Source organism: Tachypleus tridentatus, chromosome 7 (assembly GCF_004210375.1).
Source record: "Tachypleus tridentatus isolate NWPU-2018 chromosome 7, ASM421037v1, whole genome shotgun sequence".
Taxonomy (NCBI): domain Eukaryota; kingdom Metazoa; phylum Arthropoda; class Merostomata; order Xiphosura; family Limulidae; genus Tachypleus; species Tachypleus tridentatus.
In genome coordinates this window covers 11,519,157-11,538,836 of record NC_134831.1, presented here as the reverse complement: position 1 = coordinate 11,538,836, position 19,680 = coordinate 11,519,157, and the positions used below count along the sequence as shown (strand labels likewise).

Genomic DNA, 19,680 nt, shown 5'->3' with positions numbered 1-19,680 from the left:
GTTGATAGACCCTAGTATAAAAGTCATCATCCAACATAGTATTCAAATATTCAAACAGTTTTGAGACATGAGGGCTACATATATTTGTTAACATTAGCAGCAAGAATGCATGCTAACAATGGCATACCAACAACCACTTGATAGTATTGCCTGAACTACCTACCTTTGGTCCCATCTTGGTCTAAACATGAGCACTTATTGGTTGACTTCATTCATGAAAAAACAAGAGGTGCTGAATCCACCATTAAAATCCTAGAAACAAAGTTTGATTTAGGACTCAAAGAACACAAAAATAGTTCCAGACTTCTAAGAGTTTTTCTTCATTCAAGTTCTGTTTAACATTTCCCTGTAGATGAATAACATAGGAGAAAATACTATGTGCCACAATGAAATTTGTCGTCACCATGTTTACTTGACACCTGGGATTTGTCATAGCATGCCAAATACACAGATGAAAGTAATGTAAGAACAGCAAATAACATTGCTGTAGTAAAATATGGACCAAGTCTCAATAACTTGACAAGTATAGAACTGGTCATTATGATTTACTTTACATAAACGTTGTTGAATTGATGTTGTTAGGGAAATAATTGTTTCTTGTTTATACATTGTTTGATATTGTGATAATTTTCTCATTATATACTTCCTTGTCTCAGATTTAAACCTCAAACCTGCTAATTGAGAGTTCTACTAACTGAGTTAAAAGATGAAACCTCCAGCACTAGCTAATCAAACTATTGCAATGTCATATGAAATATTTAAAGTATGTAAAGTCTGACTATCAATTTACATTTCTTATTTATCTTTCACTAATGAAGCACATTTATTTTGTTACCCTCTGTTAACACCTGCTAAAGAACAGTCAGCCACCACACTCTAGTAATTTTATAAAGTACCACATGACTACTATACATAAGGGAGCTATACTATTAATATTGGTTGGGCATAGTACCTTAACATCTGGATAATTATGTCTAAACATAATACTGAAGGATGAAGTGCTGACTTTAAGGACAGTTTTGCTGTCTTCCACATTGATATCTTGTGCTCTATTATTTCTTTCTTATTATTGGATTTTTTTGTTAGCAACTGCCTTCCCACATTTGGCTGCAAACAGTAAAAGATGGAAAATATGTAGGACGTTGTGGGCTATAGCACCCACATCTGTTCCTTTTTGTTAGCTACAGCATGGCAGCTCATAAAATGATTCTGAGTTGTTGGGTTTTTTCAAGTAAAAAATTTTAGCTTATAACTCTACCATCTCTTAACCAATTTGAGGTCTAATTACAGTTTTGGGGCTCAAGAGGTCACATCCTTTTAAATGATGTATTTGACCAAGCCCAAGATCTTATAGTTTAATTTACTGTAGTCCAACCTAAAATAAGTTCAATTTGAGGGTAAGCTGGAAGAGATTCTGATGAGTAATAAAATAAATTTAGATATAAACACTGTCCACTTTTGATATTGCTGATTCACAAATTTATAACTAATAGGAAGGAAAACAAAGGTATTATTATCATAGATCAATTTATTCTAATCCTGCATAAAATAATTTCAAACGCTGTAGCCATTGAGGATTTTCTCTTATTTCATTTTTTTCAAACTGTACCTCCAGTATAGTTTGGATCTTATGTGTGACAGTAACTAAAGAAATCAGAAGAAATTGCATAATGATCCACCCTATGATTTGTGCACCAGATTTGAATGTTTGTTTTGTGGCTGTTTTTTTTCTTTTTATTTCATGTTCATCTCCATAAAGTTTCTTTTAATTGTAATTTCATTTAAGGTATGGATACATTTTGTAAACTTCATACCACTTTTGATATAATTTATTTTATAAAACTTTTTGTGGCTTTCTTAATATGTTGTTCTTCATGATCTTTGAGCTGTTCTAGCTGCTACATATCTATTTCACACAAGAAAGTGTCATATAACTAATAAGTACACTACAGCAGTCTTTTAACAGTTACCAGTTAACAGTAAATTCCCATGACTTTCTATATCTAGGTTGTTGCAGCAGATGAAGCATTAGCCAATAAGGCAGCAGCTGTTGCCCAGGCCATCAAAGATGAGTGTGCTAAAGATTTAGCAGAAGCTATTCCAGCATTGGAAAGTGCTGTTGCTGCACTGAATACTTTGAAACAACAGGACATTACTGTAGTAAAGTCCATGAAGGTACGAATTTAAAATGTTAACTGTCAAGAGCAACATGTTAGAGATATTCTAACCTTGAAAGTAATGTTACTATGTTAATACTCCTTAGAGCATGTGCTCTCAGATCACAACCTTTCTCTTTTCAATACTGGTTTTTCTACTTATTTTCATGCACCTAGTCAGTCCTTTACTGCTATTGATCTATCCATTTACTCCCCTTTACTATTCTCCCACTTTTCATGGAGGGTAGACAGTAATCCACGAGGCAGTGATCATTTTCCATAATTTTGAGAGAGACTGGCTGTAGTTGATGCCATCTGACCCGAGTGACCCAGTGGGAGCTGAATCAAGCAAACTGGTCCTCTTTCACTGCTCTTGCAGAACTTGATCCTGCCATCGTCTGTAAGCCATCAGTAGAGAGTTGTTCGGCAGCAGTAACTGATTGTATTATACAGGCAGCTGCTCAATGTACTCCTAAAACCTCGACACATATTTTACAATATCCTTGTAATGTTACTATATTAATACTTTGAAACAACAGAACATTACTGTAGTAAAGTCCATGAAGGTAAGGATTAAAAATGTTAACTGTCAAGAGCAACATGTTAGAGATATTCTAACCTTGAAAGTAATGTTACTATGTTAATACTTTAAAACAACAGGACATTACATTTTTTTGTTTATGAAAGTAACATGTAAATATTTGAAATAATAAATATCAAAAGTAAGCTTCTGTTGTTTTGAAATAGTATTTTTGGTCATGTATTGTTTACAGTTTTTAGTTTGATGTATATCCTGGATAAAGTTAAATCTTAGTTATTGTAAACTTAGATAAACATCTGTTCTCTGTAAAACAGACATTTATTTAAGCTTCATAACAGAAAAAATTATTTGGCCATAAAAATAAGCACCCTTCTGTGAATTTATTGTATAATGGGAAAGTTGTAGCCTCATTACTCATTATTAAAAGATAATGTAATTATTTAGACATTATCTTCATGTGGTCATAAATTATAGTAAGGTATCACACAAAAAGTGTTCATGTTAATGATACACATGTATATTTACATCCTTGATTGTGTCTACTGTGTAGAATCCACCTGGTGGTGTAAAACTTGTGATGGAAGCGATCTGCATCATGAAGGGTTTTAAACCAGAAAGGAAACCAGACCCAGATGGTTCTGGAAAGATGTTCGAAGACTACTGGGGACCATCACAGAAAATGTTGGGAGATATGAAGTTCCTTGACAGCTTAAAAGCCTATGACAAAGACAATATATCTCCAACCATAATTAAAAAAATCAGGGAAAGGTTAGTTTTTATTACATTAAAACATTCATAATGTATTGTTATTGTTGTAAAGAAAGACATAATTTCTCCAATCATAATTACTTAAGTAGAAATATCTTTATTTGATATATAATAACTCAGATCGAAACATTACAGGTTCATACAGAATCCTGACTTCGATCCTGCTGTTATAAAAAATGTGTCACTAGCATGTGAAGGGCTCTGCCGCTGGGTTCGAGCCATTGACGTGTATGACCGAGTGGCTAAAGTAGTAGCACCAAAAAAGGAGAAGCTAGTTGAAGCTGAGACTGAACTTACAGTTCAGATGGAACGTTTGGATGAAAAGAAGAGACAATTACAAGAGGTACATAGCTGGTAGAAAATTATAGGTAATTACAAGAGTTATGTACCTGTTAGAAAATTATAGATAGTTACAAGAGGTATGAAGGTGTTAGAAAATTCAATAGATTGATTTGTTTAACACAGACTGAATTTTATCACAAGACATGTCCTTAAAATAAAAACCTATATCAAACTAGACTGGTGAACTCTTAAGCTATCGGTAGCTTCTGACAAAGCTGGACTAGTGAATTCTTAAACTGTTGGTAGCTCCTGACAAAGCTGGATTAGTGAACTCTTAAGTTATCGGTAGCTCCCGACAAAGCTGGATTAGTGAACTTTTAAGCTATCAATAGCTCCTGACAAAGCTGGACTAGTGAAATATTGAGAAAATAAAAATAAATTCTATAAATGTAGGTCATTAATTTATTTACATCAATAACTTATTCTAGAAGGAACTGTGTTCCACAAACAACTATCTTAAAACTGAAGTGAACATAAGACCTCAGAATTTCACTTCCATTTCAATAGTTTTAAAGTTTACAATCTTATCTTACAAACCAGGTGAACAGATTGTTTTGATCCAAACTAGAGTTTTTGTATAGTTTATTACTTGTTATTGTTCAATATTGTTTACTACATGAGATAAGTAACCTTTATTTATGTGTATATATATACAGTGTCCACTCACATCTTGTTTCTTAAATCACCATTTTCATTGTTCTAAATCATTATTAAATCCTATGCTTAAAATTAACATAGAGACCACCACTTACTTCCTTTTTGTCAATAAATGTGAAATGACGAACACCAAACTGTTTTCTTCTTACATTATCAAATATAGCATCTGTAGTTTTTGTTATGAATTTAGAGAAAGAACTATCAAGTTTTAAGTACAGAAATTCTCTACATTAATATCTAATAACAAAGTGTTTATATCACTTACGTCAGTTTTTTTTCAGGTCACAGACAAACTTCAAGCTCTAAACGATGAATTTGCTGCAATGACGAAAAAGAAAAAAGATCTGGAGGACAGCATTGAACTGTGTTCAAAGAAGCTTGAAAGAGCAGAACGCCTCATTGGTGGTCTTGGAGGAGAAAAGGATAGATGGAGTGAAGTGGCTGTTGCTCTTTCTGAACGTTACAGCAACATCATTGGTGACGTCCTTTTGTCTGCTGGCATCATAGCATACTTGGGAGCTTTTACAGTTGATTACAGACAGGTATGTATTTTATTGTCTCTTCTAGAATGTGACTGAAAAACATGAGTGCTATTTTTAGATAGCAGGAGTTGGTCCATGATTTGTGCTCCTGAACACACAACTTTTTGGGAGGTGTAAGACCTGGACAACATTTTGGCACTCTTCAGTTGTCTTTTTCAGGTAAGGTCAGGGACCCAAACACTGTATAGGCAAACTCTTTGACCAGAAGTACTTACCAAGATTTAGTAAATAGTTCTTGAAGGAAAAATAAGAGTAAAGTTGATTGATATTATTCTGATTATAATAAAATCATGTTTGTTTTTTTTTAGGATTATCAAAATGTCAAGTAGCAACATTGACAAACATTTTAAATTAAAATGTAAAAATAACCCTGTTAATAATGAGTAATTAAGATGTATATTAATATGTATTTTAATAAAACAATAATATAATAGTGGTGTCATTTTGTTAGAGAGGGTAACAGAGGTATATAATGTGTAATGTAATAGAGCAATGTCATACTGTGAGGGGGTACAGTGAACTCGTGATATATGTGATGGAATGGTATCATAATATGATGGGATAAAGTGACATGATGTGAAGGATAGAGTAATTTTGCTATATGATGTGATAAGGTGATGTCATGATGCTATAGAGGAATGTCAGGATGTGATGGAAGGGTATCATAATATGATATGATACAGTGATGTCATCACATTATGGTGAGATAAGGTGATGTTATGTGACAGGATAGAATGGTGTGATAATATGATGTGATATAGTGATTTCATGATGTGTTTGAAGAGTATCATGATATGATGTGACAGAATTTGTCCTGATGTGTTGGTAGGGTATCATGATATGATGTGACAGAATGTGTCCTGATGTGTTGGTAGGGTATCATGATATGATGTGACAGAATGTGTCCTGATGTGTTGGTAGGGTATCATGATATGATGTGACAGAATGTGTCCTGATGTGTTGGTAGGGTATCATGATATAATGTGACAGAACATGTCCTGGTGTGTTGGAAGGGTATCATGATATAATGTGACAGAACATGTCCTGATGTGTTGTAAGGCTATCATAACATTATGGGGTAAAAAGATATGATGTGATGGGATAGAATGGTGTCATGATGTGACATAGTGATGTCATGATGTATTAGAAAGGTATCATGTTATAATGTGATAGCGAGTGTCATGATTTGTTGAAAGGGTATCATGATGTGGTGGAATAGAGTGACATCATTCTGTAGTATAAAAGATATGGCAAATAACATCTTTTACTATTTATAGGAATGCATTGCTAATTGGCACACCATATGTCGAGCAAATATGATTCCTTGCTCTGACAACTTCTCTTTGATATCTACTTTGGGGGATCCGGTGGAGATTCGTTCCTGGCAGATTACTGGCTTGCCAGTCGACACCTTTTCTGTGGATAACGGTATTATTGTTTCTCACTCTCGACGTTGGCCACTTCTCATTGATCCTCAAGGTAGTAAATCTCAGTTTCTACATTTCTTGTGTAATTTACGTTTCTGTTAGCCCCCTCATATCTCAAACGTCAATTTGAAGGTTTGCAAATCCTAAAAATCAGGATTCATTACTAGTGGTGAACACACTGTTCATTTATTAGCTCTGATCTTTATGGAACAAACACTCAACCTAACACTGTGTTTTTATAAGTTCAGGAATTTGTCTGCAAGTATTCTTATATTTTTGGAGATAGCAGGAGTTAACTTGGCTTTGGGTGACTCTGAAGACTTCCTTATATATATGGTATTGCACCCGACGAAAAGGTGCTTGACTAGAAAAATATAAGTAGGCTTTCAGTGTCTCTGAACTCAAATGCAGCATCATATTCTATGTTCAAGGATCCTGTGTGCACTATGCCTTAAATTGTGTTCAAAACACCTCCTCTCCTCATAAATTGACAAGACCAAACATGGCACGCTTACTCCTGTACTATGGGCATGCATCCTAACAGGACTAGTGTTAGGATAAATTTCCTCTCTGAAGTAGTTATGAAAGTACAACATAACCCCTTATAAAGGGGGGCATAAACATGTATGGGAAATCTCTCTGATGTGATGCGGGTTTTTAGGTAAGTCTTCAGGATCCCTATATCTGAATGTTACATTGAATATTATGTTCTTTACCCTATTGAGGACTACATATTTGAAACTCCATTAACATCCTTATTCACAGACTGTTGAGATTATATAAAGTGACATGTTTTATCAGAGGGGTGGACACCCTCCTTAAGACATCTATAGAAGTAAAAGGGATAACGGATAATTTTGGCCAATACTTTGGGTACCTCTGTGAATAATGAAGAGGTCTACAAAAAACAGACAGCAGTGTGTGGGTCTTTCATGCTAATATACTGTAATATTTATTGTTTATTCTGTATCGTTGCATGTTCAGTGTGTTTACTGCAGATTATTAATGACGTTTGAAAATAGGCAACTAATCATTATTAAAAAAACAAACAAACTGAAACACAAAATATAAAAATTAGCAGGAAGTTTATCACATACGAAATATATGGATACAAAAAATGAATTTAGATATTCTTTCTCCTTATTTGGTTATTAGCTTTATTTTTCATACATTTTAATTGCCATTAAAGGTTTATATAATCTTGCAGGTATGATTTTGTAAGACACAAAATGCATTTATTATGTTTTCCTCTGTGAAGTGTGATTTCTGTTTTAATTTTCACTTGTGTTAATAATGTGCTTCTTTTCCTTGTCTTGTCCAGGCCAAGCTAGTAAATGGATCAAGAACTTAGAAAAAGAAAATAATTTGGCAGTAATCAAACTCACAGATGCTAATTATGTACGGACTTTGGAAAATGCAATTCAGTTAGGTCAGCCAGTTGTTTTGGAAAACGTTGGGGAAGAATTGGATCCCATATTAGAACCCCTGCTAATGAAGCAGACTTTCAAACAAGGTGGAGTTGAGGTGAGAGAACTGAAGTGATTTATTATAACATTTCATAAGTTAAAACTACACATTAGGTTATCTCTTCTATACTGTGCCAGCCACGATTATCAGAATACTGTTTTTTATTTTTTGCAACACAAGTCTTTGGACTTATGGCTGAACCATTGGTTTGATGTCATTCATTGAATTCAGAAATAAATAACTATAACCTGTGACAAAATAATATAAGTTATATATATATATATATATATATTTCTTCTAAAGATGACATAGGCAAATTGTCATTGAAGTTGTAATTCTAAGATTATTATTTTTAACAAGTTTTGTGATTAATGTTTTAGCTTATGCATAAGCATGTTTGTAAATAAAAATAATTTCTTTATTACTAATCAGTACATATTTCTTAACAAAATAAGAAATTACCCATTAGTAAAGATATCTTTATGTGTACTAATTATGAAAAACATTTGATAGATGCTGTAACCAACATTAACGTTAAGAAAGTAAATTTCTCAAGCCACATGTATATAAACTAAACAGTATAAATGAAGAAAAACAAATGCATGATTTACATATATATGTATATATATATCTTATTAAAACATGTTAGCATGTAGCTGTGGGATGAAATATATTTTAATATATTATTGTAAGCCATATTTATATACTCAATTTTTATTAGTTAAGTAGTACATAAGTAAAATAGCCATTAACGATTTTTGTTTCTAGTATATCCGACTTGGAGAAAACATTATTGAGTACTCCAAAACTTTCAGATTCTACATAACCACTCGCCTCAGAAACCCTCACTACCTGCCTGAAATCTCTGTAAAGGTAAGTCTACTATTGATACACACACGTAATAATAACTGCCAAGAAACCCTCACGACCTGCCTGAAATCTCTGTAAAGGTAAGTCTACTATTGATATACACACGTAATAATAACTGCCAAGAAACCCTCACGACCTGCCTGAAATCTCTGTGGAGGTAAGTCTACCACTGATACATACATATAATAACAATCACCTAGAAATCCTCACTACCTGCCTGAAATCTCTGTGGAGGTAAGTCTACCACTGATACATACATATAATAACAATCACCTAGAAATCCTCACTACCTGCCTGAAATCTCTGTGGAGGTAAGTCTACCACTGATACATACATATAATAACAATCACCTAGAAATCCTCACTACCTGCCTGAAATCTCTGTGGAGGTAAGTCTACCACTGATACATACATATAATAACAATCACCTAGAAATCCTCACTACCTGCCTGAAATCTCTGTGGAGGTAAGTCTACCACTGATACATACATATAATAACAATCACCTAGAAATCCTCACTACCTGCCTGAAATCTCTGTGGAGGTAAGTCTACCACTGATACATACATATAATAACAATCACCTAGAAATCCTCACTACCTGCCTGAAATCTCTGTGGAGGTAAGTCTACCACTGATACATACATATAATAACAATCACCTAGAAATCCTCACTACCTGCCTGAAATCCCTGTGGAGGTAAGTCTACCACTGATACATACATATAATAACAATCACTTAGAAATCCTTACTATCTGCCTGAAATCTCTGTAAACGTAAGTCTACCACTGATACATACATATAATAACAATCACCTTGAAATCCTCACTACCTGCCTGAAATCTCTGTAAACGTAAGTCTACCACTGATATATACATATAATAACAATCACCTAGAAATCCTCACTACCTGCCTGAAATCTCTGTGGAGGTAAGTCTACCACTGATACATACATATAATAACAATCACCTAGAAATCCTCACTACCTGCCTGAAATCTCTGTGGAGGTAAGTCTACCACTGATACATACATATAATAACAATCACCTAGAAATCCTCACTATCTGCATGAAATCTCTGTAAACGTAAGTCTACCACTGATATATACATATAATAACAATCACCTAGAAATCCTCACTATCTGCATGAAATCTCTGTAAACGTAAGTCTACCACTGATATATACATATAATAACAATCACCCAGAAACCTTTACTACATTTCTGTAAAGGCAAGTGTACTACATATGCATACATACAATATGATTTGTTCTCTGTCTTCCTGAAGTTTATAAAAAGTTAAGTTTTATAATGTTTTGTACAAATAATAAAACATTCAGATTCTTTCACTGTCTGTCTGATATATCTGTAAGTTATAACAAACTATGAGCAAAAATAGAGTAAATAATCTATCAACTAAACTGAAGTTGTTAAATCGAGTACTGATGAGATTTTTCACCCTATAATATATTATAACAGAGTTTTACTATGTATATTTCCAGGTTACATTGTTAAACTTCATGATAACTCCACTGGGGTTAGAAGACCAATTACTAGGGATAGTTGCTGCTAAAGAGAAACCAGAACTGGAAGAAAAGAAAAACCAACTGATTATAGAATCAGCAGAAAATAACCGACAGTTGAAAGAAATTGAAGATAGAATTTTAAAAGTCTTATCTTCATCAGAGGTTAGAATGACTTATCTGTCTTTTAGGTTTTCTGTCACAAAGATGGATTATTACCATAAGTTATCTAATCATTTTCAAAATACAACTAGAAAATGGTGTCACAGACTGAATTAATATCTTATATTAGAGTATGTAACATATAACAAACTCTGAATCAGAAATGTTTGTATATTTAAGAAATTAAAATCAGTTTTCAAAGAAATGTAGTACATCCTATTACAGTACTTTTATTTGTTGTAGATCTTGGTATGAATTATGTTATATCTTAAAAATACACCTTTGTAATTATTTTATTTTCATGAAATCTATTTTTACCCCCTTGGTGTGGATTCCTGTACGTGGTGAGGGGACCTCCCAGGGAAGGTTCTGTTCTTTCACTTTACCTCCTCTGGGATCTAAACATCCACCCACGTGTTTGCTATGCGTGGCGACCCGTGAAGGGGAGGAGAGGATCCTGGTGGTTGAGGGGTCCAACCCTAACACACCATTTTGGCCTTGAATTTCTGTAGACGGGCAGCCTTTGGGTGGCCCCCCTTGGGTCATTCAGCTAGTCCACTTGGGCTAGAGTCAACCAAGTACCAGTGTTGGAAGTTCTCAACGGGTGTTGTGGACATTGTGTCTGATGCTGGTGTTTGGGTATAGTGCTCGCGAAACCCTGCCGTTGCTGCATTGTCCTTGCATGACATTGTAGTGCGTCCCCTCATAGGGCTCTATGGTGGGTGGGGTCAGTGGGTACCGAAATTTTCCTTTTTTCCTATGAATTCTCCAACAAAAAATTTAAATAAAATAGTGAAAAACAGTCACTAGGTAAACGATCATGTCTTGAAGACTCTGAGCAGCAATCTTCAACATTTGTAACACCTGTGCCCCATTTTCTCATATTACATTCTCTTACAGAAAAACCTTTAGGGCAAATGTCCCCCTTTTTTATTCAGAAGGGACTAGAGGGACTTGCTGGTTCTCCAAAGTCAGTAAAGAAACTTCGATCTGGAGACATATTAGTTGAAACATCCACATCCCAACACAGTGAACTCCTTTTGAATTCAAAGGCAATTGGGGATGTACCTGTTGAGATTACCCCTCATGCTACCTTGAATTCATCACGAGGAGTTATTGTTGAGAGGGACTTGAAGAACGTCCCCGAGTCAGAGATTCTCGCTAGTCTCTCCACTTAAGGAGTTTCTGCAGTGAGGTGCATCTCCACTCGCAAAGACGGAGTTACACTGCCGACAAATATCCTCGTTTTGACATTTACATCACCACGTGCACCTGCCACCGTCAAGGCAGGTTATCTAATTTGCAGGGTACGGCCGTACATTCCAAACCTTCTTCGATGTTTCCAATGTCAGAGGTTCGGCCACTTAAAGATGTCCTGTTGTGGTTCCTTGACATGTGCTCGTTGTGGTGGCAAGGACCACGATGCCTATGAGTTTCACACGGAACCACATTGTATCAACTGCAATGGTTCCCACCCTTCCTACTTTCGTTCTTGCCCAAAATGGTTGGAGGAAAAAGAGGTGCAGCATTTGAAAACGACCCATAACATCAGTTATCCTGAGGCTCGGAAATTGCTGTCTGCCACTCCATCTCTGTAGTTCCACAACTACAGTGGGAGTGCAGACAGATCTCTCTGTACCTCCAAGAAAATCGTTTTCAAAACAAATGAAAAGCCTTTTAACCTCCATGGTTAAAAAGGTTGATGAATCGACTTTTACACCCATATCTGTTTCTCCCATACAGTCCAACAAATACAGGCATTTCTTCTGATACATCTTTTTCTCCAACCCCACGATGCAAAACAATCATTCGTTCGCGTCCTCAGTCACTGGAATCCCCTTCCAACAACAAAGACCTGCCCCATAGACCCAGGGCAGGATCCATGGAGGATGATAGACCTCCTCCGAATAAGGAGAGTAAGGAAAAAAGACGTAGTCGTAAGCAGAAGGGTTCTCCAGCCACTTCGCCTACCTTGATACAATGGAACTGTCGAGGTTTACGTTCTAATCTGGATGATATCAAAACACTGATTGCTTCCTACCATCCTGTATGTCTTTACTTACAAGAAACATTTCTAAAACCTGCTGATACAGTCACCATTTGGCAGTTTTCTCTGTACAGAAATGACAGGCTGTGTAATGGACGAGTACATGGAGGGGTGGCACTATTGGTTGATCATCATGTGCCCACCCTGTCTTTGTCACTCAACACACCCTTGGAGGCCATAGCCATCCATGTTTCCTTGAGTCATACCATTACTGTTTGTTCTCTCTACCTGTCCCCTGGAGACATATGATCAATCAGACCTTGATGCTCTCGTTGAACAGTTGCAGTCTCCATTTCTAATCCTGGGGGACTATAATGGACATCATCCCCTCTGAGGAAGTGCTGTTATTGATAGGAGGGGTCGCTCTGTAGAGCGTATGCTCTCAGATCACAATCTTTCTCTTTTCAATACTGATTCTTCCACTTATTTCCATGCATCTAGTCAGTCCTTTACCGCTATTGATCTCTCGGTTTGCTCCCCTTCATTATTTTCCCATTTTTCATGGAGGGTTGACAGTAATCCACTAGGCAGTGATCATTTTCCTATACTTTTGATAGAGACTAGCCGTGGTCGATGCCATCTGACCCGAGTGACCCAGTGGAAGCTGAATTAGGCAGACTAGTCCACTTTCACTGCTCTCGCAGAACTTGATCCTGCCATCGTGATTCAGCCATCAATAGACGACTATGTGGCAGCAGTAACTGACTGTATTATACAAGCAGCTGCTCAGTGTATTCCTAAAACCTCGACACGTTTTCCACGATATCCTCGTCCGTGGTGGAATCCTGCTTGCCAGTTGGCACGGAAGGCTTAAAAACGGGCCTGGGATACTTTCTGTAGATATCCCACATTTTCGAACTGCATTGCTTTCCAATGGGCCCGTGCACATGCTAGGTGGGTAAGACGTCAAAGCCAGAAGAGATCTTGGATTAAGTTCACAACTAGCATATATTCTACCAAGGTCATATGGGACAGGATTCTAAAGGTCAGTGGGCACTACAATTCTGTCCCCCTCTCCATCTTACTCTCTGATGGCCAAGAGGTAGCTGATGTCCAGAGCATCGCTGATACTCTAGGTGAAAGCTTTTGCCGGGTATCTAGCACTTCTGCTTGTTCCTCCACCTTCTTGGCCATCAAGACTCGTGCAGAGCGTTCACCTCTTTCCTTTCGAACTGACTGTCTTTTTTACTATAATTGTCCCTTTACATTGGTGGAACTGAAAATGGCCCTTCATCAGTCAGGCAGTACATCTATTGGACCTAATGATGTACACAATGACATGCTGTGCAATCTCTCTCCTGTTTCTCTTGATATTCTTCTCATTGTTTTTAACTGGATCTGGCAGGAGAATGTTTTTCCTGATGCCTGGTGCCAGGCTATTATCTTACCTTTCTCTAAACCTGGGAAAGATCCCAAGATTCCTTCACATTACCGCCCAATTGCTTTGACGAGCTGTCTCTGTAAGACCTTAGAGAGGATGGTTAATGCTCATCTTGTTTGGTTCCTCGAATCAAACAACCTCCTCTCGCCCACCCAATGTGGGTTCAGACGACAGCATTCCACCACAGACTACCTAATTCGACTTGAAATATTAATCAGAGAAGCCTTTCTCAAACGCCATCTTGTTTCAATGTTCTTTGACATTGAGAAGGCTTATGACACAACATGGAGGTATGGCATTTTGCGAGACATCCATATATATGGGTTACATGGCCATTTACCTATGTTTATTAAAAAAATTTTCATGGACAGGAGATTCCAAGTTCGTGTGGGTTCGACACTTTCCCGTTCTTTTGTACAGGAACTTGGGATCCCTCAGGGCTGTGTTTTTAGTGTCACACTTTTCAGTATAAAGATAAATGCCATAACTGAACAACTTCCTCTCACTGTTGCAAACGGGCTCTATGTTGATGACTTTCACATCTCGTGTCAGTTGTCGAACATGAGATATATTGAGCGGCAACTACAAACTGCCCTCAGTCGTGTACTGAAGTGGACTATGACGAACAGTTTCAATTTTTCTCTCTCTAAAACCGTTTGCATGCACTTTTGACACCAACGGAGTATCCACCCTGATCCTGAACTCCATATCAGTGATGTTTCGCTGCCAGTAGTCCCTGAGACCAAGTTCTTGGGGCTTATCTTTGACCATAAGCTGACCTTTATACCACACTTAAAGCAGCTACAGGTCAAATGCACAAGAGCATTGAACATCCTCCATGTTCTCTCTTCCACCACTTGGGGAGTGGATCGATGTTCTTTGTTAAAGATATATCGTGCTCTTATTCGTTCCAAACTCGACTATGGATCAATGGTCTATGGCTCTGCCAGACCCTCGGCCTTAAAGATGCTGCACCCCATTCATCATCAAGTACTTCGACTCTGCACTGGGGCTTTCTGCACCTCCCCAGTTCAGAGCTTATATGTGGAATCTCATGAACCTTCTCCGCACCTTCGCCGTTTGCAACTGTCTTTACTGTATTCTTCGAAACTTGGGAATGTGTTTTCCTTTCTCAGTGGGCCTTACTTTTTCAAAACAGACGATCTACCATTGCTCCTTTTGGCCTTTGCATCCAGGCGCAATTGGATGAATTGGGTCTGTCCTTGGAAAACATTGCAGAATCCACTGGTCAGCCCATTCCCCCGTGGCTTATTACAGCACCCAAATGTGACCTTTCTTTAAGTCATCTGAAAAAGGCAGATACTCTCGATTGGAAGAACCCTCTTTTATTTACTGAACATCTTTCGAACCATCCTTCCATTCCTATTTATACAGATGGTTTGAAATCATCTGACTGTGTGGGCTCTGCCATGGTTTGTTGTGGTTCAGTGGTTGTGCACAGAATCTCTTGTACAGCTTTTGTGCTCATTGCTGAACTGTATGCCATTTCTCTTGCCATGGATCATATTGAAGCTGAGCAGTACTCCAACTGCATTATTTATACTGACTCCCTTAGTTCTCTGCTGGCCTTGGAATCACTTCTCGTTGGCTCATACCCTGTTCTCGCTGATATTCAAAACCGACTGGCTCATTTCTCATTAACATCAACTTCTATCCAGTTTTTCTTGCAGCTAAATCTCTCTGCTCTGGCACCATCACCACTGTACCTATTTCGTACATGGACTATGGTCCTGTATTCAAGGCTCGGCTCAGTGCCAGCTGGCAGTCCACTTGTAGTGAGCAACATTACAACAAGCTTTTTCAAATAAAACCCTATATTGGGCTTCGGTCGTCCAGCTTCCGTAAGGTTCGGAAGGAGGAAGTTGTTATAACATTGGTCACAGTTTTTTAACTCATCGTTTTCTTTTATCTGGAACTGATGCATCAGTGTGTAGTTTGTGTAACACTCAAATCACTGTAAGCCACATTTTACTTTCCTGCAATCGTTACGACTCTAACAACAGCACTATTTTAAACATGTTCTGTCCTAGGGTTTGTCTGTAACATCGGACAGTGTTATTGGTGATGGTGACACTATCCACCTTGATAAAGTTTTTAGTTTTTTAATGGCCATTAATCTTTTTTAACCTCATTTAAGTGTTTGATATTTATTCATTACACTTTTTTAATTGTGGTTCCCTTTTCAGTCTCAATCTTTCTAGTTCAATTTGACATTGTAAAATGGCCAGAACATTAAATAACTTGACACCAGGACTGAAAAGGCCAACTTCAGGTGACTGACGGTGGTTCTTGAACTTACTTACCTGTTAGTCTTCCTGGTGGGTTATGATCATTACCATTTTGCTAGAGAAAGTCCTTTACAACTTCTCTTACTCTGCTTTCTCTCTTAACATTGTAGACTAGGTGTCAACATTGATTTTATACTTTTTCTGTTTTTCAATGATGTTTTGTTTTACCTTCATTCCCTTTTATGTATTTTACTATAATTGATTTATTTTTACCTTTTTACTGGGCGTTTGGCTAGTATCAATCAATCTATTTTTACTTTCAACATAACAATCTTTGAAACATGCAGTTTGATATGTCAGGAAGAGAAGATGTTACAAACATGTATCACATACAATACAAAATTAACTTATTTCTCTCAGTTTCTCATACATGTTTCCTTTGCACTATTGAAACTAAACATAAAGCAGAGTTGTCTAAAGAAATGATATGAATAATGGTAAATTACACTCAAAATCAGTTTATAAAAATATTTTACAAACTGTAATTAGTACTGAAATGAAATATCATATGTACAGTATAAAATTTGTTTATTCAAGTTTTCAGCATTTAAAGAAACTGTCTTCATTGTTAAACTGTTAAATTGTTATGTTATTAATACAATTCACATTAAGTGATAAAGTCATGGTGTTAATACAGTTGATGTTAAGCATTAAAGTTATGGCGTTAATACAGTTCATGATAAGTATTTATTTATTTTTGCCACATTAATGATGCATGTGACATATATGACTGGAACTGTAATTTCAGAGATTGAAACATCACACTTTTGTTTAATGTTCAACTTCAACATTATAATGGTGTTTCCTCAGAATACGTATTTGCCCTGTTTTAAGAGTCACTGCTACCTTAAAGATATAATTCTGTGTAACAAATATTATGTACTACAACAATATGATACAACATTGGTTTATAGTTGTTACATCAGAGTTTGCTGTTGGTGATGCAACAGTTTTAAACTGTACTTAAGAAAAGTTTTTAACATGTCATGAACATTTTTTACTTATATGTGTAAATATAAATTTTTGAAACTTCCAATCTGTTAAGGGAAATATTTTAGAAGATGAAACTGCTATAAGAGTTCTGTCTACTTCTAAAGCCCTCTCACAGGAAATATCAGGAAAACAAGTAAGAAAGAGGTTTTCATATACATTTTGTTTCATGTACAGTGTTGTTTATAAATTATATTGACTGAATATTTAGTATGTATTGTTACTTCAAGAACTGTGTTTAACAAATAATGTATGTTAATAGTACAAAGACAGTTTTGTTTAACAAATGGTATTAATTGATGATATAAGGACTTTTTATTGAGAAAATTAACAACTTTTAATAATATAAGGACTTGGTTTTGTATCATAAATGATGTTGAATGATTTATAGGTTTTGAAACTTGAAACAAATTTGTGTGAAAGTTATTAAATAAACCATTAACTTATGCAGTACAGAAAATTTATATAAATTGGACTAATTTTCTTTATGAGAACAATGTAATTTTTTATGCAAATACCATGTATCTCACTCTTTCATATTATATATTTAGTAATTAAATAATTTTCAAAATTTTATTTTGGGACATTCATTCTTAGTTGTTACTTTCTCTAGTCATGGACATTGTCAACTGTTTCATGGAGTACTTGTATTCTGTCCTTCTGTGTAGACAACTGATCTGAACATTTTGTGTAGAGCAGATATATTTCTGGATTATTGTAATATGCATTTCTAACTGACAAGTTAGAGATAGAAGGTGACCTGTACTCACTGTTCTGGAACTTACAAACAGATTCATGTCTGTTTGATAAGCTACAGATAGAAGATAGTGAATTGTACTAAATGTTCTAGAGTTCACAAACAGATTCGTGTCTGTTTGATAAGCTATAGTGTACTCACTGTTTTGAAGTTTACAAAGAGATTCGTGTCTGTTTCATAAGCTACAGATAGAAGATAGTGAACTGTACTAAATGTTTTGGAGTTTACAAACATTGATAAAGCATAAAAGATTATTAATGAAAGATCCACATGTTGTTTTTAATATTGGCATTATTTTTCTGTAAACAGGAAATTGCTGCAGTAACAGAAAAAGAAATTGATGAGACAAGAAATGGCTACCAGCCTGTAGCAGCTCATTCTTCCATTCTTTTTTTCTGTATCTCTGACTTGGGAAATATTGAGCCAATGTACCAGTATTCTCTAACTTGGTTCCTTAATCTCTATCATCAGGTATCAATATTGAGCCAATGTACCAGTATTCTCTAACTTGGTTCCTTAATCTCTATCATCATATATCTTTAGTATCTATCAAACTAACTTTGATTTTTCTCTACATAATTTGGTTTTACAATATATAGTAACTAATAAATTGTAATATTTTGTAGACTGGATTTACTATTCTCTATCATTGTTAGATAACTCATTAGTTTCATTAAATGTGTTCTTCTGTCTTTCATGGTGTTTGTCTAAAACTTTTCACTGTGCATTTAATCATAATTTTTGGTAAATATGTGATAGTTTGAGTCGTTAAAAATGTGCCTTGATTGGTGGATTAACCCTTAACCTTAACACTAGGTATTGTTAACCATGAGAGCACTACAGATTTAAATGAACCTACCTTAAACAGTCAACTGTTCCTAGATATTTTTGAGACTATCAATATGAAAACAGTTGTTGATGAAAGAGATACTTGTTGTGTGGCTGTATGTTTTACATTCTCTATTGCACTGGTAAACAGTTATAACTCCACTGTTTCATGGCATTAAATAACATTTGATGTGAACCTCTCTGTCCTGTTATGTTGCTCAGTATTAAATCTAGAGTGCCTTATTTAAACAAATCCAGCTTTAAGTAGCCTTTAATTATGGTTTTTAATAAACTGTCTCATCCACCATAGTCTGTTGAACAAAGTGAAAAGTCTGAAAACCTCCAGCAAAGGGTTGCAAACCTGAAGAACTACTTCACTGGCAGTATTTACAAAAATGTCTGTCGTTCTTTGTTTGAGAAAGACAAACTTCTCTTCTCTTTTCTTCTGTGTGTTGGAATATTGAAAGGAAAGTGAGTAAATATTTAAATTTTATCAAGATAATAATATCAAATTTACCAGTGATACTCTTCACTCTTAAGACAGTACCTGATTTTACCCTTCATATTGTACACAGATTCAAAGATAGAATTTCAATAAGAAAGCTACAGTAAATAACATATTTAACCAAAACTGTATTGATCCATTTACTTGTTTACTTTGTTGAGCAAGAGGGTAACAATAACATATTTGTTATTATATCATTTGTCAAGATTTTTCTAACTGGAAGTTATTTATCTAACATGATAGTTACAGTTAATGAAGACAATTTTTATTTGAAATGCATTGAACCCATACAGTGCTAATATTATATCAAACAGAGTTTCTTTCAATAACATACACTAAAACTCTCAACATGTTTTTGTAGTAAATCACTGAATCTTAAGGTTTAATATTTTTTAGTAATATAAAAGGAATTAA

The 19,680-nt window shown here is 35.6% G+C and overlaps 1 protein-coding gene across 2 annotated transcripts in view; it reads left to right on the top strand.

Annotated features, from left to right (window-relative positions):
• Positions 1-19,680, top strand: part of LOC143255118 (dynein axonemal heavy chain 3-like) — a 95,798-nt gene that overhangs the window by 56,045 nt on the left and 20,073 nt on the right. For both annotated transcript variants that reach the window (XM_076510297.1, XM_076510296.1), the window contains 11 exons: positions 2,008-2,175; positions 3,248-3,465; positions 3,601-3,808; positions 4,746-5,006; positions 6,284-6,485; positions 7,755-7,957; positions 8,669-8,773; positions 10,267-10,452; positions 17,232-17,312; positions 18,243-18,404; positions 19,072-19,232. In XM_076510297.1, coding sequence (XP_076366412.1) covers positions 2,008-2,175; positions 3,248-3,465; positions 3,601-3,808; positions 4,746-5,006; positions 6,284-6,485; positions 7,755-7,957; positions 8,669-8,773; positions 10,267-10,452; positions 17,232-17,312; positions 18,243-18,404; positions 19,072-19,232 — 1,955 coding nt within the window. The remainder of the gene's footprint in view (positions 1-2,007; positions 2,176-3,247; positions 3,466-3,600; positions 3,809-4,745; positions 5,007-6,283; positions 6,486-7,754; positions 7,958-8,668; positions 8,774-10,266; positions 10,453-17,231; positions 17,313-18,242; positions 18,405-19,071; positions 19,233-19,680) is intronic.